This window comes from Silurus meridionalis, chromosome 14 (assembly GCF_014805685.1).
Source record: "Silurus meridionalis isolate SWU-2019-XX chromosome 14, ASM1480568v1, whole genome shotgun sequence".
In the NCBI taxonomy this organism is placed as follows: domain Eukaryota; kingdom Metazoa; phylum Chordata; class Actinopteri; order Siluriformes; family Siluridae; genus Silurus; species Silurus meridionalis.
This window is the reverse complement of record NC_060897.1, coordinates 7,918,866-7,943,614: the sequence shown is the minus strand read 5'-3', so window position 1 is coordinate 7,943,614 and position 24,749 is coordinate 7,918,866. Positions and strand designations below refer to the sequence as shown.

The following is a 24,749-nucleotide window of genomic DNA, read 5'->3' as shown; positions in this document are numbered from 1 at the left end:
AAGTACAGTATCTGGGTTTTTACATGGGTCATGGGCAGGTGCCCCCACAAATTGATAAGACCGCAGCGATTGCAGCCGACAAGCAGACCTTCCTCTTCTGTAACCTCTAAAGCAGTGCTGGCATCACTCATGCATCTGTTTTTTTTAAGCCAGCTGATGGATGGATGGATGGATGGATGGATGGATAAATGAATGACTCCACAGGGCCTTTAAAGATGTATCATTGCATATGACCATACTTTAGCAGTATAACTCTCTTGGGGTAAGTAAGGTAGTATAAGTTGTAAAGTGTAGCCTCTGTGGATCATGGTTGTTTGGTCAGCAACACCTTGTCATGTTCTCCAAACAATTTTTATCAGCTTGTCAGTGCGCATTATCTTGCTGAAACAGGCCATTGTTATTAGGAATACCCTTGCCATGAAAAGGTATTTGGTCTGAAACAATGTTTAAATAGGTAGTATTTGTCAACATCCACATGTACACTGCCCAGAGCATTACACTGCCACTGCCAGGTTGACTTCTTCCCATAGTGCATCCTGGTTAAGAAATGATGGCACCCTTCCGTCCATGCGGTGGACAGCAGGCCAGCTTCTTTCATTGTACCATGGTCCTGTTCTGATGCTCACATGCTCATTGTAGATGCTTTAGATGCTAAACAATGGTCACTCTGCCTGGCTTCCACTGTATATTATGACATTATTGTATCGTAGCAAGCCAGGGCACAATTTTAACATTTTGTGTTACATTAGTACTTTTGTGGGATCATACCAGATGGCCTTATGTATTAATCACTGCATAACGGGAATACCCCACAATCTCTACCTTTTTAGGTCATTACACTTTATGCTGTCATTAATCTTTATGCTTGCCCATTTTTCCTGCTTCCAAAACATCAACTCTGAAAACTGTCGACTTGCTGATTTTTACAAAATAATATGGATAATAACGAGATGATTAATTAATTAATTATAAGTTGGTTTAATGTTGTGGCTGATAAGTGTAAATGTATTAAGACGACTCTGAATTAAAGTGTATTAAAAGTACGGCTTCTGTCGCCCTCTGCTGGTAACGTTTTGAATTGCATTATTCAACAGAGAAACGTTTTCGGATCCAATTTTTAAATTTACCCAGCCTGCATGTCTTTCTTTCTTGACTTTTCTTTTTTTTTTTTTTAAACAAATGTCGTCTAGAAACTTTAACATGCATTCATCTTCCCATCAGATAATTAACAGTCCCCTCATTATGTGAAAATGTGTTTGTCTGTGTAGAAAAACACTAATAATGCAGTGCATGAAACTCTTGGAAAACCAATGGTGTACATAAGCTATGTATTAGGCTAAACAAATTTCACTCTACACATAAGTAAACTAAAACTACTGTGATTAACAGTAATAAAAATGTATTTGCTTATATATGTAATGACAATACCGAAGCAGCAGGTGGGGATATGAAACTGGAATTGGATGTGATATATGATGCTAATGCTGAATCATTTCATAATAACATCCAGAGTGCACTCTTCTCCTTTTTTCCTATATAGATTTCTGCCTATATTTATTCAGAAATGTATTCAGTGCATTAACTATAAAATAAGACACTAGATAGTAGTTTGGATATCTGGTTTTGGGAACTCGTATAACCTGCTGAATTTCATAAAACAACTACTTTGATTCTTAAAAATCCATAGATAAAACTTTAAGACTGAAAATAATGAAGTATATCAAAAAGAATCCAATTTATTGATCAAATGTACTTTTTCTTCCCTCTCCATACCCCCTGTCCTGTACATCTGCCTTTTTCACCCCAACCACCTGTATGTCTTCCCTCACAACATCCATAAACCAATGATCAGATGTCCATTTGCAATTAAACAGCTCCATAGTTTTGTATCACTGCAGTTCAAAGCCATTTTAATAACCAGACATAGGTCTAAATTAAGTGTCAGATTGTGACAGTGTGTCAGATTTCATGGATCATTCTTTATCATAAAAAATGATGAAAATTGGGGGGGTGGAGTCGGATAATCCGCTGTGGCGACCCCTAATGGGAGAAGTCGAAAGAAGAAGAAAAATAATATCTAAATATTATTAACTTTTGTAGGAAAAATTAAATCACAATTCAAGGTTAATTTGACTTCAAATAAAGGTAGACTTGCATGGGACTTTTTTTCACCTGAACATGATCTCATGTAAAGTGTTTAGGATTGAAAATGCACCACCACTTTTTTATTTAATTTTTTTTAAATGAGATCACATATTACACTTGTATATTTACTCCTTACCTCTGTCACTTTCTTGTTATACATCCTTCTAAAAAAACAGTGATCCTGTTTACTTCTAATCTCCGAACTGGCATAATCCATCCTGAATCCTTACTTTTGAATGGTGTTCTCATAAAGTGGAAATTCACTGCTACGATGTGGCTCCACATGAACAGCCCAAAGATACACAAGATTACTGTGGATGGTTCCATATAGAAACCATGAAGATTACTTTGGACTATAAAATGAACAGGTCTGCTACAATGGCTTAGAGCTACAATTGCCATGAATTGCCACTACAAATAAATGTATAGGGAAAAAAAATCAATACTTTTAATCTATTTATGTATGTAGATGAACAATAATGACCTTTAGAAGCTGTACACTATCAACTGATTTCCATAGGCTTTCCTTTTGGGTTTCTGCTGAACACTAAACAAAATCTTGCAGCTTGAATTGCCAGTTCATTGTATAAAGATGAATTGTGTTAGTTGCATTGTATAAACCCAGTAGACATTGTCTTGTAAATCAACAGATGAGACATTTGATGTCTGAAATCACTGTGCTGTTTTTCCATCTTCTTTCTCTTTTTCTCATCAGATTAGTCATTAAGAGTGGCATTATTTTCCCCAATATGTCACCAATGATTTTGTGTTTTTTTTTTTTGTGTCACACATGAACATCCATTGTTATTTTCCTTATGAAGAATGCTATAATGGACAGGATTCTAAGAAACCAGAGAAGGCCTGACAAAACTGCAAATGAAAAAGGCCTGAGAATCTTGACAGTCAGGGTGGAAGAGATTGCTATAGATACTTCTAGAAGAAAACTTGTTCAGGGAGAAATTAGAATGATCTCTTGCATAGATTCACATGCCAGAAAGTCTGTCCCATGCTCTGTCCAAATTAATTCGGTTCAGTATCTGGTCTGGGATGATAAGGGCGAGGCCTTTGTATTTAAAGCCACTCCTAGCCTTTGGTATTGAATCACCCATTGTTTGCTTGCAATAACAAAACTGCTGCTTTTGTATGAATCAGATCGATGGCTTAAAATCAAAGGGATTTGCATCATAATAATTTTCTGGTCCTGCAAGGTTATTTAACCACATCTGGTTGAAGGATTGAGAATGGTAATTCCTAAATAAAATGAGTAGACAATTTCTGGAGGCCTACACATCTACATAGTAATACCACAAAAACTATTAGTATTGCTAAAAAGAAAATAAATTATATATATATATATATATATATATATATATATATATATATATATATATATATATATATATATATATAATATTATTGTGTGTGTGTTTTTCTCTTAAGCTTGTATAAAGCTCAGGGTGTAGGACACGCCTATCCCAAAATGTTATGAATGAGAACAAAGCATAAAGAGAGGCACGCCCTGGAATTTGGTTGGACGCCGGAGATTCGGAAGGCGTGGTTATGCAGAGCAGGTGACAGGCGTGAGCCACGCGCACCGCTGAATGCTGAAGAGGTTTCAGAGAAGCGTGGCGTCACCGTGAGGAACTAAGAGGCTGATCTACTGGCAGAAGAGGTTGCATGAGTCGTGGATCGAGCTCTCAGAAGGCACGCTTAATTTTCTGCGCTCCGCAAGCGGACTGTGTACTTTTTCTATTTTTTTTTTGCCCCGGTTCCAGTCGCACCACCGCGCATTCTGGCAGTCAGCATCGCATGGTGTTCGGGTTTCCGGCTGTGCGCGCGCGGCTCTGACGGGGACGCTCTCACCGGTGCGCTGATGGAGGGACAGGGACAGGGACAGATCAGCCGCTGTAAGATAGTGGTGGTCGGGGACACTCAGTGCGGCAAAACGGCTCTACTGCACGTGTTCGCCAAAGACAATTATCCCGAGGTAAGATCCTCTGTTTTACAAACTGACCAGAGCAAGATCAATTGCTTTCAATCAAACACACACACACACACACACACTGACACATACTGTATACACACAACGATGATGAATGTGTTTAAATGGCTCGCAGTGTTCTCAGGTAAGTCATGTCAAGTCAAGTGGTCCTCTTTGTGGGGTCAACAGGTTCAAGATTTATATGTAGAGATTAAGTGTGTTTTGCATGCAATCATGAAAGTTGATATTAATACTGGTGTTTAGGTTTCAGTACATACATGTGCATGCATGCACCCTTAAAACTGGTCTCAACCTATTCCATTATATATCTTTACTTATTATTGTAGAACGCCAGTGCACTTGCTTGCTGGACTGATTAGATACTTATCAACTGAATTTAATATTTTAAATATAGAGTCTTGTATAATTCGGCAATATTCTGATGTCAAAGACAAAAGTGTACAATAAGCGAAACTACCATCAAATACCATCATATACAAATTATTCTAACATTGATCTAAAAGCATTCAATCAGTCAGTTTCTTATACTTTATTAATCAATGAACAGTTGAAAGTCTGTCAGTTCCCATGATTAATCCTGTGACTAATATATGAGTGGCATAATGGAATGTCACTATACCACATATTGTTGTCTCTGTTTCATAAATACTTAAGCTCAAAGTTATTCGAGTCATTCATGCGTGTGATAAACTCATACTGTGAGTCAAGGGTTTGGATCGAAAAATGGCTTCGAGTGCTTAAGGTAATTAACACCGTGTCATCGTTATCAGTGTGAAGATCAAGGTTTTAGGTAGGATAAATATTTCCAATTAAAAGATATTTCTAAATGTTTTTTCCAACAAAATTATATTAGTAAATTATTTAGTAGATATTGTTATTGTAGGCCTATTCATGCAAATTGCCTATAATATTAATTTGTCTTTAAATGTATTACAGGGAAGAAGTACATAATTAAAACAAAATTAAAACATAAATCAAGAAATTTGATTGACATTAATAGAAATGTTATAAAATAGCACTTGTTACACGCTGATGTATTTTTCCTCCTAAAACCACAACAATTTCCTAATACAGTTATCAATTGAATTAAAGGTGCATTGCAATTTTAAACGCTGATAATTGCATTTAATGTTGTGTAACATCTGTCCCTATTTTCCATTTATGTTAAAACAGCTATACATACTGGTTCCATTACCAGCCCCTCCTTCCTCCCTTCTATTAAAGTTTAAGTTTAAAAGACAATACAAAATAAAGAAAGTTTATGTGACCAAGAAACTGGGAAACTCCTCTGGGAAACTGGGAAACTCCTGTAACCATGTTCACACTGGTGGACAAACTGGCCTCAACAGTTAAAATGGATACCAGAAAAATAGACAATTGTAATTCAATCTTGATAAGTGTGTCCTCCAAATGCCCTAACTATTTTGTGAAGATTTATATTTTTTATTATTTGTATTACTAACAGGCCTATATCCTGTGACCTTAATGAACAGGAAGAATTTTACAAGGTCACAAACAGTAGGGTGCAAAACCACATGTTGCTGTTGCTACACTGTTATATAATAAAGACATAACCACATAGTTTGGTGGAGACGAGTGTACATGTAAAAAGTACCCGAGTATCTGTTGTTCTTCAAGCCAAGTGCAAGTCATTTTTGTTTGGACAGATTTGCTGGATCTGATATAACCCCCACCTTTGTAAGAATATTTCAGTTCATTATAGCCATTTATCGTTTGATTTAACTTCAGACCTACTATTGATATAAGCCGTGTTTATAATGCTAGCCAGAAAATATTTTATTGACAAAAACTGACTTGCACTTGACCAATATCCAAATGTTCTGCGTGTTATCTTCTGCCAAGGGCCTGGAGAGGGCATTTAATTACGGGACAGTTGCTGTCTGTTCACCATCTCTGCCAAGTGCACAAAATAAATAAATAAATAGTCATTTGAACATTTGCTTCATTGTTTATAGGTCTGTTTAATGATGTGATCCTTCGTCCTTCTAGAGATGAAAGATTTTTAATAACAATGATTACACCTTTTAATAGAAAGGAGGTATAGAAATGAACTTTCACTATAGATCTGGCTGAGGTTGTATTGCTCATTTGTCTTTGCAGAGCTATGTACCTACGGTGTTTGAAAACTACACGGCAAGCTTTGAGATCGACAAACACCGGATTGAGCTGAACATGTGGGATACGTCAGGTGGGTGCAGTCTCTTTGAACTGTAATGTAAAGTTCCACACCATCACAAAGAGCAGTTTGAACAGGTCTGAAGTGATACAGTCCAAAATCTGTATATGTGTGTTCTGACTCTGTTTATGGATGGGTGGCTGGATGGATGGAGGGATGGATGGATGGATGGATGGATGGATAGATGGATGGAGGAATGGATTGAGGAATGGATGGATGGATGGATCAATGGATGACATGCTAGAAATGACTGGTTCTTTGGCTTGTTTATAGATGAGATCAAAATAAAAATAGTTTGTGTTTTTGATGTAATAAATCTACTCCAATGGCTTGTGATATCCCCACCAGTGTGTGTATGTGAGTATGTATTGCACTCAAGGAATGCTAAGGAATTTGGAAAGTATGATCGCTTGGTTAACAGTGGAAAACTTTTCATTACACCTTTGATAATTAACAATTTTCTGGCAATAAGTTATATGCTTTATATAAGTCATAAGTTAGATGTTAATGATTTATTGATCTATCTATCTATCTATCTATCTATCTATCTATCTATCTATCTATCTATCTATCTATCTATCACTAAAAGATTTCAGAGAATTTACTAAAACCAACACTATGGAAAACAGAATGCATGCTTTAAATATTTGAAGACATCTGTTTTGAATACAAGAGTTCAACTAGAGTTAAGCCCATCTTCTATTCCCACTAACTTTTTCGGTTCTTAACGTCAAAAGTATGCACAGCTCTTACGGAATTTAAAGCATACCTGCCACATAGATAATCTTGTAAAATTCAATTACATACAGTAGTCCATTAATGAAAGCACTACTTATAACCTTTATATTGTTTACGTTATACTTACTTACTATCACCTCTACCAGTGTGGAAAATATGATCCTATACTATTTTTATATAGAGATTGTTTTACAAGATAATTCGCTATTACTGTAACAAGTTTCTATTTTTCCGCAAGATAAAAGGTCATTGGATAATTATAATCTATTTATTATTAATACACCCTCCCACCAATGACCAATTTGATCTCAACAAACAAATTTCTGCCATGTCACTCTGAAGCTGTTTACCTGCTTACTAATAATGAATAGTTACCTTCTTAGTGAAAATAAACCTTTCAGCTAAATGTAAGTGTGTGTGAGCCTGAGACTGAACATTACATAGAGTATATGAGCTGAACAGGTTAAGCGTGATCTTCCATACAGCACCTGTCTGGTTCCGAGGCGTAAATTTTAATTAAATGTTACTTAAATGTTTCTTCCTGCAGCTGAGTTTAATTAATTTGCAGAGAGCTTTTTGAAGGTTTTTTTTTTTTTTTTGGGCGGGGGGGCAGCAATCATGGAAGCAATTTTTTTCATCCCTTTATGCCTGTAAAGTCTACCACGTGCAGTAAACATCTATAATGAGCTGGATTGTCTTTTATTATTGCTTTTAAATAGACTTTTCTCATAATGAAATAGGACTTTGTGGATTTGTTCAGGTTGCCAAAACTCACAATTGCCAACATGACTGTGTGTTGACTAGGACCACAGGAGTGTCTGTAAGGTGCACACTGTGAACACACTACAATAGATCTGTATGTGGTGTGTGTGTATGTGTGGGTGTGTGGATGGTTTTGTCAGAGGAGATCTTGGCACGCAGGTTGTTAAATTGGAAGGCTGCTCACACACTTGTCCTGACATTTAGAAGTTTTGCAGTGACTGTGACATATAAAAGTCTCATTTAAGGCCAGTAGGGTATTTCCTCACCCTGTAATAATGTAGTTTTGATCCCCCCCCCCACACTTATGTTCTCATTTTTGCCATGGGAAAACTGGGCTGTGGTTGTCTCCGGGGAGCAGTCTGTTCAAGGATAACTCTTTCTGCTTCAGGCCATGGGAAATCACTTGGTAGTTTAAAACATGTCCTACCTACTTGTTTGGGTATCACCCAAACTTTGCTGAGTCTAAAATAAATAATAAATAGACTATGGGACAATGTGAGGTAACTGGCCCTAAATTCTATGTTCATTATCTTAGTCATCATGCTTTCAAATCAAAATATATATATATAAAAATATACAAGCATTTATGACAGAACAATTCACATTTTGACAAATAAAAAAGATATGATTTGTCAGGTTAAATTTGTGTTTAATAAGAATTAGAAAATGAGACACTCAACTGACTTAATTTGGAGGCTAATAGTTAATTCAAGTCACACACAAGGACAAGTACACAAAGGTGCAAATAAAGGGTTGTTGTTTGTGCTTACCGTATATGCACTACTTAGTATTTGGTGTGTGTGTGTGTGTGTGTGTGTGTGTGTGTGTGTGTGTGTGTGTGTGTGTGTGTGTGTGTGTGTGTGTCGGTCTGACAGTGCTGACCATCTGGAGGATCAGGCCAACAATTAACAAGCGATTATGTCGCATACTAATGAGGTCCCTGTGTGTCAGGTTTTGAGTTACGTGTCATAACTATTTGAGAGCAAATGTTTTCCTGTAAAAACAGCAGCGATGAGGCCAGTCTATTTCACTTCCTGTCTTTCCCTTTTGCTCTCTCTCTCTCTCTCTCTCTCTCTCTCTCTCTCTCTCTCTCTCTCTCTCTCTCTCACTGGCGGTTGTTTTGGGCTCCACATTATTTCTCTCTGCTATGCTTCCCAAGCACTATCTGACCTTTTATTTTAAGCGTCTCGTTCCTCCCCATTTTTCAATGTCCTTGCTTTTCATGTTTAATTTTCTCTGACTATCTAGCGTCATCCTAGAGGGAATACTACTTTATATTTTTTTATTTTGATCTCTATCCACTGTATCTGTAGCATACAGTATGTTTAATTGCCACAAGCAAACAATTCTCTATTTAAATTCTCTACCCAGAAACTTTAACTTTTTAAAATTCTGTTATAATGAAGATCTAATTTCAGTTGTTTTTTTAAACCAAATTTGCAGAGATGGAACTACTTTCTGTAATGCGGTGTTGTAATGAATGACCTTTGTTGCACTTTTGATGCATGGATACCACAAGAAAGTAGAAGGACCTTTTACTGGATCTACTGGTGGCTCTAATAACAACCATTCCATTCTAACAAGCAACGATAACCACTTGCATCTGATGACTATTTATTAACATTTCCCTGTTCATATAAATTATTAATAACTGAAATTATTTTCATAGAGAAAAGAGTCCATTACAAGTTCAATACAAATATAAAGTTAAATATACCCAACTAATGAGTTCTACATGCTGCCGTACTATGAGTTACTAGTAAACTAGTTACTGTCTAGTCATTTGTTTTAAATCTTTCCAACTGAAACCTTCATCCAATTAGTATGCTTAGTGGAGTGGCATAATCAAGCGGTTTGCGATATTGGCATTTAAAAAACATTTCCTTTTTGCTTTATGTTTAAGTGGCGCATATACTCCCAGTGAATTTAGACAAATGTTCACAATAGGAGAATAGTGGTTCTCTTTTGTGATCGCTCTGTGAAAACATGCAGGCTTAGTTTGGTGTACAGTTTGGGTGCGTATGATCTGAAATTCCTAAATGTCTAAATAGGAAATTAGAATTACTGCAGTAAAAGACTGTTATCAGGCAGCACTGGGCCATGCTGCACAAAAAACATGCAAAAAGCAGTAATATAGTGTTCAATTGTAGGTCCTTGGGTTTAAAAAAAAAGTGTTGTCATCAGAAAATATTTATAGCCACATTCTTAAAAAAATCTGCCTGAGTAAAATCATGCACTCCATTATCAAACATTTTCTCTAATCTGAAATGGTAGCAAGCCGAATACAGTGTGAAATATTTGCAAAGTTAAAAGAATCTTAAATATAGTCAAATGTATTTAAAATTTCATATTATAAGATCACAATTCAAAGCAAAAGTATTAGTTCGAATGGCAAGTCATTTTGCTTCTTTGGAGAAATAAATACCATTTTCCCCTTCAGTTTGTCCAGAATAACATTAAATATGATAATACAATTTAAAATAACATCAAAAAAATTAATTAATTAAATAACATTTTATTACTCTTTTGAGGTGAACGTTACCAAATAACTGATTGGATGAATGTTCTAGTTGGAAAGAACTGAAACAAACGACAAGAACAATAACTAGTTTTAGAGCAGCATATATCACTCACTAGTTGGGTATTTTTAACCTTATATTTGTATTGAACATGTAATTGATTCTTAAATAATTGTAATTATTAATCATTGATATTGACAGATGAATAGAAGTAAATGGTCATCAGATGCAAGTAATGCATAATCATGGCTGAGTAGTTGGGATTATAAGGCACTGTCTCCTAATACTCTCTTATTATAGATAAAATCTACAGCCATTGTACTCCAACAATAAAGGTCTTGAAAGTCTTAAAGTGTTTTTATGCAACTTTCTCTCACTGGGGCAATGCAGTAAAAAGACATTCCGCTTCCTTACACCTTGCCAAAGGTTTTGTGGCATCCATGCACTAAAAGAACAACAAGGTTTTAAGGTCCACATCTTATTCCAGAAAGTGGTTTTATCTCTGCAAAGATTCTTAAATTAATAAAACATTTATGTGCATGTCACCTAGCTAGAAAGCAGATTCTTTCACAGGCCAAAAAAAAGTACAGTACATTTTTGTCAGATTTGATCTTAATCCCTATGTTAGTGATTTTGTTGTTGGCTCATTTAAGGTTTAGCTCATATAAAAACCAGAGAGAACATTGTCACATCAATGCATTATATTGCAGAAATTACCAAACATTTGAGGATTTCTTTACTTTCTAAAGCCTTCCACAAAGTGCGGGTAAAAATAAAAACACAGTACAACACTAATTAATCAAAGCCTTGAATTCATTCACTTTAAAATCATCTCATTTGCATGGCTTACTGCATCAAAATGAGCAAAATTATATTTTAATAAAATTAAAATAGTTCAAAATGTATTATCATGTTATGTTTGGTTTTTTGTTATCTTATAAAAGATAATTATGACTATATTTGCACTGTGTGTCATTTTTGCAGCACATATTTAAAGTATTGATTATTGAACAAGTCAATGGCAATGTTTGTTTGAAAATATTTTAATCACTGGGCTGTATTCATATAATATATTTATCATATTCATATAATATTTCTTCATAGATTTTGGTTCATTTGTATAAGTCTAGTCTTGACTGCAACTGAAGTTGCATATATGACTTTTAGAAACAGGTTTTCTGTTGTGGTTGTTGTTGTTGTTGTTGTTGTGTTTCCTCTATTTAAAAAATCCAAATTGTTGTCCAATAAGAATCCAATATTGTCCTTGGTAACTGCACAACTGCAGATAAATGGGTTGAGGTAATAAAAAAAATGACTGATGTAACTCGCACCTCATGATAGACGTGCTGTATTTGTGATGATGATTGTGTGTGTGTGTGTGTGTGTGTGTGTGTGTGTGTGTGTGTGTGTGTGTGTGTGTGTGTGTGTTTAATGTTTGACTAACCAAACTGGCATTATTATGCTTAAAGCTGGACCATTGACAATTAGTAATGACACTTCATAAGACTTAAAAACATGCAGGCGTACACACAAACACACATTACCCATTTTATTTTGTGTTTTATGTTGAGTTTTTCCACTCAAGAGCCTTTCTTATCTACTTCTCAATCACCTGTCAAATCTTCACATCTTAGTTTATTCAGGACAAGGTTGGGCCTACCAGTCCAACACTGCCAATCAGTAGCATTGAGGTTGACAGCAGCTAAAATGGCTGAATTTTTTCGAGGAAGTGAGTGACTCGACGGAGATGAGCTTTCTCTGACTGAAAAAGCATTTACCTTCTAGACTGTGTAAAATAAATAATATAGAGATTATATTATTCTTAGTGTGAGCTCTGAAAACCATTTATGCTTTCAATATACTTGAACAATCATACAGGTGTCGGTGATGCAGCTAAACTCCAAAATTAACTAGTAAACAAATTCTGTCAGAGACGGCAGCAGGGGGGGTAGCTATTTCTGTATGCGTTAAGCGTTTCTGAGTGCATACCGAAAAATGCATTTTCTCATCCAGTTTTGTCCAAAAAAATAAAAATAAATTATATAATATGCTACTCCGCTTGAGCTCTGCTTTTAAGAACTCTTCAAACTTGAGAAAAAACATTTAGGTGCCCATCATAATGCTAAGCGCTAACACTAAGACACTATGCTGGCAGATTCTTTCACTTAAGCTAAATGGACATTTTGTCAGGTTTATATATGTATGTATATGTGTGTGTGTGTGTGTGTGTGTGTGTGTGTGTATATATATATATATATATATATATATGTATGTATGTATGTATATATATATATATTATGTATGTATATTATATATGTTTCCATGGTGGAATAAAGCAACAGAACATAGATTTTAATGGATGTTATGGGAATGTACAGATTTTTTTTGGAAACTGTAATTGTTACTATGGGTTTCTGATGATAATTTATTGCCTAATACTGTTGCCACCCAAGCTATTTGGTTTAAGGATGCTGAGTTAATGATGCACACAAACACAATACATACTGAAAACTTTTCGGTACTAGTTTAAATGGTTAACAGCTATTTGGTTATTAATGGGATGTGTAGTGGAAGATTTAATTCCCAAATCTCTGTAATGGTTTCTTTTGTTTTGTTGGTTTTTTTTTTTAGCAGGGTTTTATCATTTGTATGTTTGAGTGTTGGCCACTCTTGCATTCTGTTGCATTCTGGCAATGACGCACAAGTTTGTCTGTGTGCATGACAACATCTCTCTGGGCAATTACAAAAAAACAAAGATAAAGGAGATGAATCAAAAATGAGTCATATGAACGCAAAGATGTAAAACGGGGGAATAGGAGCAGCTGGGGTCACCCATGGATATTGTGTATCCAGGAGGGGGGTGGAGTTATATCAAAAAGAAAAAAAAAAAAGATGTACAGTACATCTGTGTCCCCTTTAAACATGCATGCACACGGCATGGACTGTTATGTGTCTCACAGCTTGGTAATTGAGCCATCAAACCATGTCAAACAATAGAGGCTATTGCTTTTCTTTTTGACAGTCGTCTTCTCGTCTTACTCCTCTATAAGTCTGTCGCTCTCTGCCATCCTGAATATGTTTTCCGCAGGGGCTTACTCGAGTGTGGACGTGCTAACGCAAAACCACTAACAGCTTTGATCAGCACTTAAGACCTTCTCTCTCTCTCTCTCTCTCTCTCTCTCTCTCTCTCTCAAGCTCAAAGCTCAGGGTTTATAGTGATGAGTGTAAACCCTGTAGTGCACCACCTGAAACAACACATTGAGAAGTCAACGGTCTCAACTTTTTTTTATTCAGCTGAATCACAGTTATCTTAACCCCAAAGACAGGTGAATTGCAGGTGTAACGAAAATATTAATAAGCCTTTTCATTATCTTAATCTATCTCAAGCTTTAGATGAAACCACATATACACATATGAGCCTTTTAAGCAGAGTAGGTAGGGCTAACCAGCTCTGTTTGAGCTGCAGCAAATGTGCATTTGATCTCAGAATTGGAAAGCCTGAACTCCTGTAATAAATTAGATTGCTGAGCTAAAACATGGATAATACATGGACATCTACGTGAAAGTGTGCCTTTATTAACATGCTAGACAGCTAACGTTAGCGATCATGATTTTATGAAGTATAACCTTGAGCAGGGCCCTTAACCCTCTTAAACTGCTCATTTGTAAGTTGCTCTGGAAAAGGGCGTCTGTAACTGTCCTAATCCTGTCTGCTAAAAACAGGAACCTACACATGCTCACCAAAACTGGGAAGCTGAAGAATGGAAAAAGAGACAATGTTTTCCTTTAATGATCTTTTGTCCAGTTTCAGTGTGTCTGTTCCCCACACTAAGTTGAATCCATGAATATTAACTGGATTTTATGCATTTTGTGGCTGGTGAATGTATTATGAAGATTTGGGTCACTGGGACATTTATCATTAGGTATGGTGCTGTAGGTAATGATGTTAAAAGATATGCTCTGGAAAAAAAAAAAATTTAATACATTTTGAATCATGAGAATGTGAGTGTCATTACAGCCACGTGATAAATCTAATTACAGCTTCATGTAACACATTGGTGTAGGCGAGACAGAACTGAGAGGAGGTCAAGATTCACTGATGTCTTCTCAATGACATCGATGGGCTTTGTGTGTGTGCATGTGCTATATTATTAATTGTGCTTGAATAAAAGATAATAACAGATGTGCTCATGTAGGTTATCTGCATATTGTGTATTTGCATACTTCTCTTTCTGTAGATTGTGGAAAAAACAGGAAGTGTTTTGGAGGGGAAAAGAAAGGCAAAAATGTGTATACATTTCATTGTCTCCTTACCTCTTTCTTCCCACCTCTTGTGCTGCTGCTGCAGTGCTAATCACCATTGCCACCTTCTCTCCTTTACTTTATCCCTCGCTCAATCCATCTTCATCCATCTGTCCCAAGGTGGAATTAAAATGACCCCTCACTCAGGGCATTTACTGCAGAGCCACCGTCCTTTATTTCATTCGTCTTGCTATAGCAGCTGCGCTACACACACAGGAACTAACACACGTATACACAAACACACACACACACACACACACACACATTCACATACATAATGGCTTTTTACATGTATATATCTTTGTACATGTTTGTGAATCTGAACCTTGTTCTCGTGTTCAGCACAGAGACACGTGTTAACAGCAGGTGGTGTCTGTTTGCACGCAGCGGGCACTGGTGTTGCAGCACCTGTTTCGCCTCTTATTCTCCAGACTGACTTTTTTTTAAAAATTTGGACCATCTTCCCTATGTGCTTTGATTTTTACACTATTACAGTCTTATAGAACTTCCCACTAGATCTTGGTGCTAATTTTGGTCTGGGTTTAGAACACTGACATTAGATCTGATCTGGCATCAACACATAGCTAATTGTTGATCTGGAATCAGGAACCAGTGATCTGCCATCTGCCCAAAACAAGCTATTCATATGACCTGAGACCGTAATAAGATATAAAAATTAATATTCAACTTCATACCACAGAATAATCTTCTGTAGAAGAAGTTTTGATAAAAATGTCAGGTGGAATTCAGATCATTGTGCATTTCCAGTAACCACTTTATTCAGGTCCAGAACCTATCCCAAGAACACTGGGCGTGAAGTGGGATTTCACCCTAGCTGACACATAGTAATGCATCACACACCTAAGCTAGGGTGTGGAAGCACATTATACTACCTCAGTGTTCATTATTTTTCAATAACAACATGTCAGAAGGTGTTTTATTAAAAATATTGTTAGCATACCAAAGGCTATATTTGCACTACAGCAATGAATTAGTGTTTGAAAGAAACTGGTAACTATTTGGCTGCTAATTTCAGACGTAATGTGACCAAATTGCCCGCAGATTTTATGCTGCACTTTTAACCAAAACTCGTAACTTGTATATTTGGGAGTCTCCTTGAGCTCAAGTTCAGCTAACTACATGACGTCAAATGTACAAGATCAAAGCATCTGTAGAAAGGGAATAGTATAACAGCTGCTGTGTATACAAATATTATCTTAAGGTCAATCAATGAACAAACATATTAGCATGCTAATTGCTAATTGCTCTTGTACACAGACTGTACAGATTTGAGGAGGCAAATACACATCCCTAATGACATATCACTTGCTAGCTTTCTTACAAAAAAAAGGAAAAGGAGTTATTTCCAACTGAATTTGAAGTTCAATAGTCAGAGGTAAAATCCCTGACCCACCAAGCTACCTTGGTTAGGCTGTTGAGTGAGGCTCTAAACCCACTCGCTCCAGATAAAGGCATTTGCCAAATGATGTAAATGCTACACTTGAAATGCTTACAAACTTAGCTGCTTACATGCTTAGCTTAACTCTTGGTTTTAATGGTGGTGGTTGTTGTTGTTGTTGTTGTTGTTGCTTTTGAATTTTTTTTTGTCTGTTTTGAAATAGTATCTCCTACATCTCATTGCATGATCATTTGTCTCTCAAACTACTGGGAAACATCAGACACTTGTTTAAATGGTCTGCTGGTCTTGTCTTGTGTTCCCCCAACACACCCTCTTTCTGATCTCAGATTAGACTGGCCAGGATCTTGGCCAGGACTCTAAAACTTCAGTTTGGATCAGATGTGGTGAACTATAATGGGGTAATGAAACTCAGTGAAACCATAGCCACACTGTAAATATTTCAATTACACTTGTAAAGGTTTTATCTTATCACTACGCTTTAATCTTACTGTTCAGAATAATTTAAAAATATATATATTTTCAGCAGCCAGTTGCAGTGTTTTACAAAAACTGTCAAACTTTCACTTCAAAGTGTTGTGAGAAACTAGTGATATTTTATGCTGTTATTGAAATGGCCTCCACAGCTGGTGAGTTCACCTATAAATATGGATGAAGTTCAAGTACAAAACATGCATTATATATTATAACGGTACATGCAGCAACTTTTAGCCTTCCTACTTTTATTATTATTGTGACATTATAAGCCCCTGGTGGGTGTTAGTGTTTTTATCAGTATCTTGGGTAAGATATAGCTTGTGCCCTTGTTTTTTGCTTGCGTGTGTAAATGAGATTAGTAATGCCATGGGGAAGATTCTGTTGTATTATCCATCTGTTTCATTTCATCCATTTTTTTCATTGTTGATTTTTCCTTACGTTCTTCTTGAATTGTGCAGGTTATATTTACATTTTAAAAACATTAGTTGACATTTCGGAGTATTTTATCACATTCTGGTAAACAAATGGTAAAAAACAAAAAGGAACAAATAGTGTAAAACATTTTTCTTGCTTTGTTGCACACCCCATCTGTTTGCAGCTTGTTACTTTGACCCTATAGAAAAGGACCCGTTGAAGCATCTCTTTGTTTATTCTTATTCATAGAAGTGAAGTGTGTACTTTATTGCAGTGAAAATGTAAAAAGTTTTAACACTTTCTACTTTACTGGAGTGCCGTTTCTGGCAGCTTTATGCAAAACCTTTCTCTTGTAATAATCCGCATCTCAGAATTGAGAAACAGAATCATTAAACCTGTATAACCTTCTGAGGTTTCACTTTAGTGTATTACTAGTGAATTTTATGAATACTTAGCTTTTTGTGTGTTTACAGGCTCTTCATACTATGATAACGTGCGGCCCCTGGCGTACCCAGACTCCGATGCGGTTCTCATCTGTTTCGACATCAGCAGGCCTGAGACTCTGGACAGTGTACCAAAGAAGGTCTGAAATTCCTTTAAGCTTTCTCTTTCTCTCGTTCCCCTCTCATTTTGGTGTCCTTTTCTTAAACATAATGCTAATACAGGTGCAGTCAAAGTGTTTATCATTTTATAAAGTAACAAAGTAAAAGTTAACACATGAAGAGCAACTGATAAAATGTTAGCCACAGACACCAGCTCTGAATAAGAAATAAAATAATTTTACATCAATAAGCACAAATGAAATTACAGCACAACTGGTTTCCATGTGTAAATATTGGCAAGTGCTTCAGCCTCAGTTTTTTAATGATTATTTTAGCCAAAAGCACTTTTGGAAAACTTGTTTATTGGTCATTGTCTCTTGTGGACAGCAGTTGCGGAAGTTTATATAATGTAAAGCGTACTTTACTGTAACATGCTTTACTTTAAGGCGTACCATTATTTTATTATTATATTCATACTAATTTCAATATTAGTGTGTGTCTATTACTCTATATTCTGCCTACAAGGTCATATTGGTATTGACTATAGTCTACTAATTACACATTTGAATAAATAGGAGTTAAGAATGATCTGTGTTGAAGATGACGAAGTTCAAAGAGGTTAATAAAATGACCTCGGCCTGAGTAGACAGATGTTCTTCTCAGACAATATTTCCAGATCAAATATATTTCACACATTCCAGCACTTAATCATTTCCTGCCAGAAACATAAAAAAAGTTTTCAGTTTGTGTGCAATTCTCTGTTTGTATAGAAGATTAACTGAAATTGTTATTTTCTTTTCAAAAGGTCAACAATTATGTGGTGTGCACAGGGTGTGAGAATTGCCCTACAGGCTTTAATTTTGGGAGGTGTTTAAGCCGTGTGGTCTCCTGTATTTGTGTTTTAAAAGCAGTCGTGTAAGAAACATTCCCACGCTTTGTCAGCCTAATAATTGTTTTGGCATGCCTGGCACTTAAGGCCGTTTCTATTGTGCAATCTAAGTAGAGCTTCACCCTGTATTGTGCCTCAGACTTCATGTGTTTGCATCAGGGATGTGACATAGACGGAACATTCCAGTCTCAGAGTCAGAGTAGTGCGATGATCAAAAAATAGATTCCAAGAGTTTCAACACACTTGTGGCTTTTTTTGAGGTGCCAATCCAAGAACCCCAGTCACCTCTGACCCCTCCCCACATGGGCGGGGCTCAAAGGCATGGAATGTGAAGGGAGGCAGTATTCTGACTGCACCATGAGTGATCGTGCTGAGGGCTAAAAGATCACTGAGATGAGGTGATGGATGGTTGAACACATTCAGCCACAGGGGAACAGTAGCATAGCTGAGCTGGCTGGATATAGAGCTGGAGACAGCGGCGCTGTTTAGATGTCTGGACAAAACAACAAAATGGATGAAAAGCTACTAAAAAAGAAGACAAATGGATGCCATACATAGATTTTCTATAAAGGAGGGATTTCACTGAGCCATAATATAACAAAATATCAGAGTGCAAAAGTTTGTGTAGGTAAAAATACATAAAAATAAAAGTGCTATTTGATAGTAATAGTAATATAGTTTTATTAACAATTGTATTTTGTTTATTTAATAATAATAATCATAATAACTGTAATAACAATAAATGTGATTAATTTTATTATAGTAGTATTTGTAGTAATATTATTAATATTATTATATTTATTTTTATATCTGTAAAAACTTTATTATTGATACAAATTTGTACATTTCAAAAAACATTTAGGTCTTAGGAAGAAACACATCGAAGAAAGTATCACTCAAGCTGTTTTTTCAAGTGGGACTTTATCCATCACTGAGACAATACAGTAAAATTGAAGTGACTTATTCTCAGTTCAGAAGAATGCACCACATGTTCTCTGTGTAATCAGACCTGCTACACTCTCAAATTGATTCAAGATGGAAAAATGCTGGTGGATTTACTAAATATGCTGTTCCAAACTTCTGTCAAATATTTGACTCTAAATCATGATCATTTACAGATTTAATAAACTTTTCTACATATTGCATCACCTTACATATTAAGCATTTGCAGTACATGACATTACTTATGCGTAATAAAATTGATATGACTGGATTGTAGATGTATAATTGTTCTTTTTCCTCTGTGTCTCTCAGTGGCAGGCTGAAGCTCAGGAGTACTGTCCCAGTGCTAAGCTAGTTCTAGTGGGCTGTAAGCTCGACATGAGGACAGACGTCAGCACCTTGCGAGAACTGTCCAAACAGCGCCTCATACCAGTCACGCATGAGCAGGTGAGAAGGCACATGCACTTGCAAGAGGGGAAATGAGGAGAAAGCAATTTGGAGACTGCACAATGAGAATGAAGACTGAAAACTATCGCTTTCAGTATTACTGTTTACACAGATACTGCAGTGGGTCTCACTGGAGAGATGGCTCAATCTCTGTCTCTCTTTCTCTCTCTCTCTCACACACACACACACACACACACACACTCGTGCACATAAATGAGACAGTCTTAGAGGAGCTGACAGACGGTAGTGTTAGATTCGATTTGAATGAGTCTATCCAGGCTGTTTAATATTAATGCTTGGGATTTAGCAAATTGAAGAGGGAAAGCAACAGCAGACTTTGATGGAAAAAGTTTAGCCTGGTATCACAAGCTTTGGTCTCCGAGTAAGTGTGTGTGTGTGTATTTCCAGCAACAAATCTCTGTCACGCAGCACCTTGTACATAACCATAGAAACATTTACTATAGTTTACTATGGCACTCTTGGAACAATGGTTTTGCCTCTAGCAGTAATAAAATTAAGAGATTGCAATAGAGACTCCTTCAAAAATGTCATTTAAACTAATCCCCTTACAGAACACTTTACCATATCTGCAATTATTTACTCTGCCATACAAGTCCCAGTGTCATCTGTTACTGCAGGGACAATAATACATTAAATTTAGTGCATTAATCTAAACCTGTGGTTTGCCTTGCATCTGGAGCTACTATCAGAGCTGCTGTTATAGAATATTAACCACCACCCTATGACCAATCAGAACAGTGAATTCACTATTTGAGAATGCTAGTGGAGTGTGAGGATTGCCAGAATTTGGATTACTTTCTTATAGCAGCATTCTCCCAAAGTGTTTAATTTCCTCTAATACCACAGCGGTTTGCCAACAATTACACCTTATAACAACTTATTTTATAAATATATGAATCATGATTTTTAAATGTTTACAAAGTTATTTCTGTTATAGCTTACATTACTGCAGCTATAAACACTCTTATTACACTCTCCCCCTCCCATCTCTGTAATGGAAAGAATTAAAGCCTGTCAGAAAGCTGAAAGCACAAACTTTCCTGTGACGAAAAAAATGGATTAATGATATAAAGACTGGAAACTCAAAATAGAAACTCAACACCTCCTAATAGAAAATATATTACACGTATTAAACATATGAAACATATGAAACATAACATATATTTCTCATTCCTACCAAACCCTTGTAAATGAGCAATTACTATAGAAACTAGGTTTGAAATATGCACATTTAATATAAATCTATCACATAAATTATTGCTAGAACAACTATTAGAACTATCATTGAGAAAAAAGACTCACACAAATAATAAATCAACATTATTTTCTTTGTACAGTATCTCACAGAAGTGAGTACACCCCTCACATATATATTTTATTTAATCCATTTTGGCATAAGGCTGTAACATAACAAAATGTGGATGTGCTGTGAAGTTTCATTTTTTAGTATTGTCCCTTAAGAAGATGTATTAAAATGGCTGCTGAAATGTGATGGGTGTACTCAATTTTGTGAGATACTGTACAAGTCTGAGAATTACCTCACAGTATCTTAATAGTCTTGTGAATGTACACTACATGGCCAAAAGTACAGTATGTAGAGGCTTGAACATTGCAAACATATGTGGGCCCTTCCCAAACATTCGCCACAAATTTGGAGGCACACGATTGTCTGAAATCTCTTATTGCATTATGATTTCCTGTCACTGAAATTAAGGGACCAAAACATGTTCCAGCATAGCAATGAAAAGTGCACAAAGTGAGCTGAGAAAATATTTTTTCCCCCCAAAGTTGGAGTTGAATTGGCCTGCACAAAGCCTTGGTCTTAATCCCAATGAACACCTTTAGAATGAACTAGAACATTGACTGCCCCCAAGGTTTCCTTGTCTGACCTCACTCTTTTTGGCTGATTGAGCACAAATCCCTAAGCAACATCCGGTAGAAAGCTTTCCTAGAGGAATAGCGGCTGTCAAAACAGTAAAGGGGTAAACCAACTCTATTTGAAAGCCTTTCTTATTTAAACCTTGACACAATACTATCCCAAAATTCTTCAAGTGTTTCCTTTGACCCAATGGTTTGATTTGTGCTCTGATACGAATTTCCAGCTGACCTTATATATACAAGTGTGTGCCATTCAAAATCCTGTTCATCAATTCAATGTCAAGTTTATTTCTATAGCGCATTTCACAATGGACATTGTCTCAAAGCAGCTTTACAGAATTTAAGAATCAAGGTGAATGATGTGTATTTATCCCTGATGAGCAGCCTGGGCGACTGTGGCAAGAAAAAACTCCCTTACATGTTATGAGGAAGAAACCTTGAGAGGAACCAGACTCAAAAGAGGAACCCATCCAAATTTGGGTGATATCAAGAGAGTAATAATTTTTATGATCAATGTGCCACAGGTAAACTCCAAACAAAGTGTAGAGACATCTTAAAGATCATCCAGAGGGAAATGGGACACACCCGAGTGCTCTAAAGTGTTTCATATATTATATATATTTATTTTATTTTAATTCATTTGCTTTCAGAATGCACTCTACTTAGCACATACGTTGTCACAGTCCGTGCTAAAGCCAGACTGCACAATTACAAACAAAAGACAGCAGATTTGCATTTGTGCTCATATTCAATTTCATCTACAAAATAGAGAAATGTACCTAAACATGTTATCAAAAAATAATTTCTGTGAATTTTTTTTTTTTTTGCATCTCCAAGGAAGATGAAATCTCATAATTACAGGACAGAAGAGTGACAAAGGAAAGGAGGGAGGTACAGCAGTAGGTTGTTGGTGGGAAATGGGGGGGGGTAGTTAGTGTTTATTTTTATCTAGGCAGCATTTTTGTTATAACTGTCATTAATACGTGGAGCTTGTGAGTTCACAGATCGCTCCCACCTAAATGGAGAGAGAAGAGCAGAGAGGACAAGGGGGAAAAGTGGGAAAAGGTTTGCAGAGAGAAGATAGGAAAAAAACATGTACTAAAAAGAATAACATCAGGATTGAATAACTGTTGTTTTTTGTTGTTGTTGCTGTAGTTGTCTTGTATTACGCATCCTGAGAAGGATATAACATTCTTCATCAGATAAATGTTTGGTCATCTATTAGTGCTACAAGTCAAAAACTTTCTTTTGCAGTTTTCCTTCTTCAATGTCACAATAACACTGTACACATTAAGCCATGTAGCAAAACCAATTTGGACAAGCAGAATCATCTTTTTTTTTGCATTTGGAATCTTTCTGCCACACTGGCCCTGTCTCTCGGTGTGTTTAGGTCACACCAGAATTACGGTAATTACGATAAATGAAGGCTTGGAGATGATTCTTTGAGTAGTTTGTATCCTTGGACTTGAAAATGAGTCGTTCCTATGGCAACATCTACATTTGCTAAACTCTATTTATTATCTAATCTGTGATGGATAATTATGGGGAATGTTTCATGGGCACGGTTAAACCCCATCCATGCAATACTAACTGCATAAAAAGGTTGAATTTGCTGCTATGTTTTTAATTTTTTCTTTGTTTCTTCACAACTTCGCATCAGACTTTCAAACTTCAGACTCAGAATGTTCAAAAAAAGAAAGAAAGAAATTTCAGGACATTTCGAAACAGTAACTATGAGTTCAGTAAAGACTTAAATGCCTTTTGTAAATATAAACACTACAAAGTACTTATCTCAAAGTGTATCTTAATTGATAATTAAAAATGTGCTTATTCAAAGCAGACTTCACACAGAGTAAAATGCAATGCAGGAAACCCAAATCGAAGAGTAAGGGATGCAGATGGACAGAAAAAATGAATCACCATCACATTTCTTTCTCTCTTTCAGGGCAGTCTGCGGGCACGGGAGCTCGGTGCTGTGGCGTATGTCGAGTGTTCGTCACGTATGTGCGTAAACAGTGTGCGAGACGTCTTTCACATCACCACTCTTGCCTCCGTCAGACGCCCCGCCCCCGGTCTCAAACGCAGCTCCTCTCGCCGCACCCTCAAACGCATCTCCCATCAGCCCCTGCTGCCGATCAACTCCCGCACAACACCAATCGAACCCTCCTCTACACTTAGGAAGGACAGAGCCAAGAGCTGCAACATCATGTAGAAAAAAAATTAAACAAACACAGAAACAAACAAACACAGCTGTGTTCTGAGATCGCCGTTCTAAAACTGAATTTCTCACAGCTGTGGCCTGTTATGAAATTACAATTATATGCTTGTACAAATGTGCTAATGAATGCCACAAAGGACTATTTATTAAAGTTGTTGTTTATTATTTTGTCACTGAAAAAACAGTGCAAGAATACAGAAATTATATGAGAGATATATATAAAAATATATAAAATGTGTGCAAGAGCACGTTTTTATTTTATTTTTATTATTTTAGTAGTACCCCCTCTCAGATGTCATAATGTCATCAGCAGAGTTCAGTCATGCAGGTTTGACTCACTACAGTCCTTGGTAACTCTGTTTTTAACCTCAATAACTCTACTGGGAATTGACTGTCACAGGAGATAGCGCTTCACTTGCGCCGGAATTATGCACTCCAGAAAAACGCCACTGGGTCAGAATGCCAAAAGGTCATTTTATTTCTGCACTGGAAGCCACATGATGAACTCGAGGAGAACTAGTTGACCAATTTAGATAGATGTGTAATCACAGAACTACTGATGACTGGAGCACCCTTGAAGCCTAATCATGCTATAAGATTAACTCGCCGACTTTTGAAACTCTAAAGTGGATAACGAAGGTGAATCCATTCATGCCAGGTGAAGATAACGCCACGAGTTTTACGAGTCAACATTGCCACCATTATGTTCTATTCACCCTGTTTTAAACCTGTTTTTCATTGCATAAAGCATGTCTGAGCTCACACTAGTTGTATATTCTTGTCCACAATAAACTCTCCATTGAGAGAAAGAAAAGTCAAGAGAAACTGAATCAGTTTTA

At 36.4% G+C, this 24,749-nt stretch overlaps 1 protein-coding gene across 1 annotated transcript; it reads left to right on the top strand.

Moving 5' to 3' along the window:
* Positions 1-3,618: 3,618 nt before the first annotated feature.
* On the top strand, positions 3,619-24,148 carry rnd2 (Rho family GTPase 2). Its single transcript, XM_046865607.1, has 5 exons — positions 3,619-4,132; positions 6,269-6,356; positions 17,447-17,556; positions 19,659-19,793; positions 23,638-24,148. Exons 1-5 carry the CDS (start codon positions 4,019-4,021, stop codon positions 23,902-23,904), a joined length of 714 nt encoding a protein of 237 aa, XP_046721563.1. The 5' UTR covers positions 3,619-4,018; the 3' UTR covers positions 23,905-24,148.
* The last annotated feature ends 601 nt before the right edge of the window (positions 24,149-24,749 follow it).

What these genes read in the sequence shown, in the direction of transcription:
- rnd2 (XM_046865607.1), top strand. Translation starts at nt 4,019, where the DNA reads ATGGAGGGACAGGGACAGGGACAGATCAGCCGCTGTAAGATAGTGGTG. An exon ending in CCAAAGACAATTATCCCGAG is followed by an intron (nt 4,133 to 6,268) that starts GTAAGATCCTCT and finishes TTGTCTTTGCAG; the next exon opens with AGCTATGTACCTACGGTGTT. An exon ending in TACCAGTCACGCATGAGCAG is followed by an intron (nt 19,794 to 23,637) that starts GTGAGAAGGCAC and finishes TCTCTCTTTCAG; the next exon opens with GGCAGTCTGCGGGCACGGGA.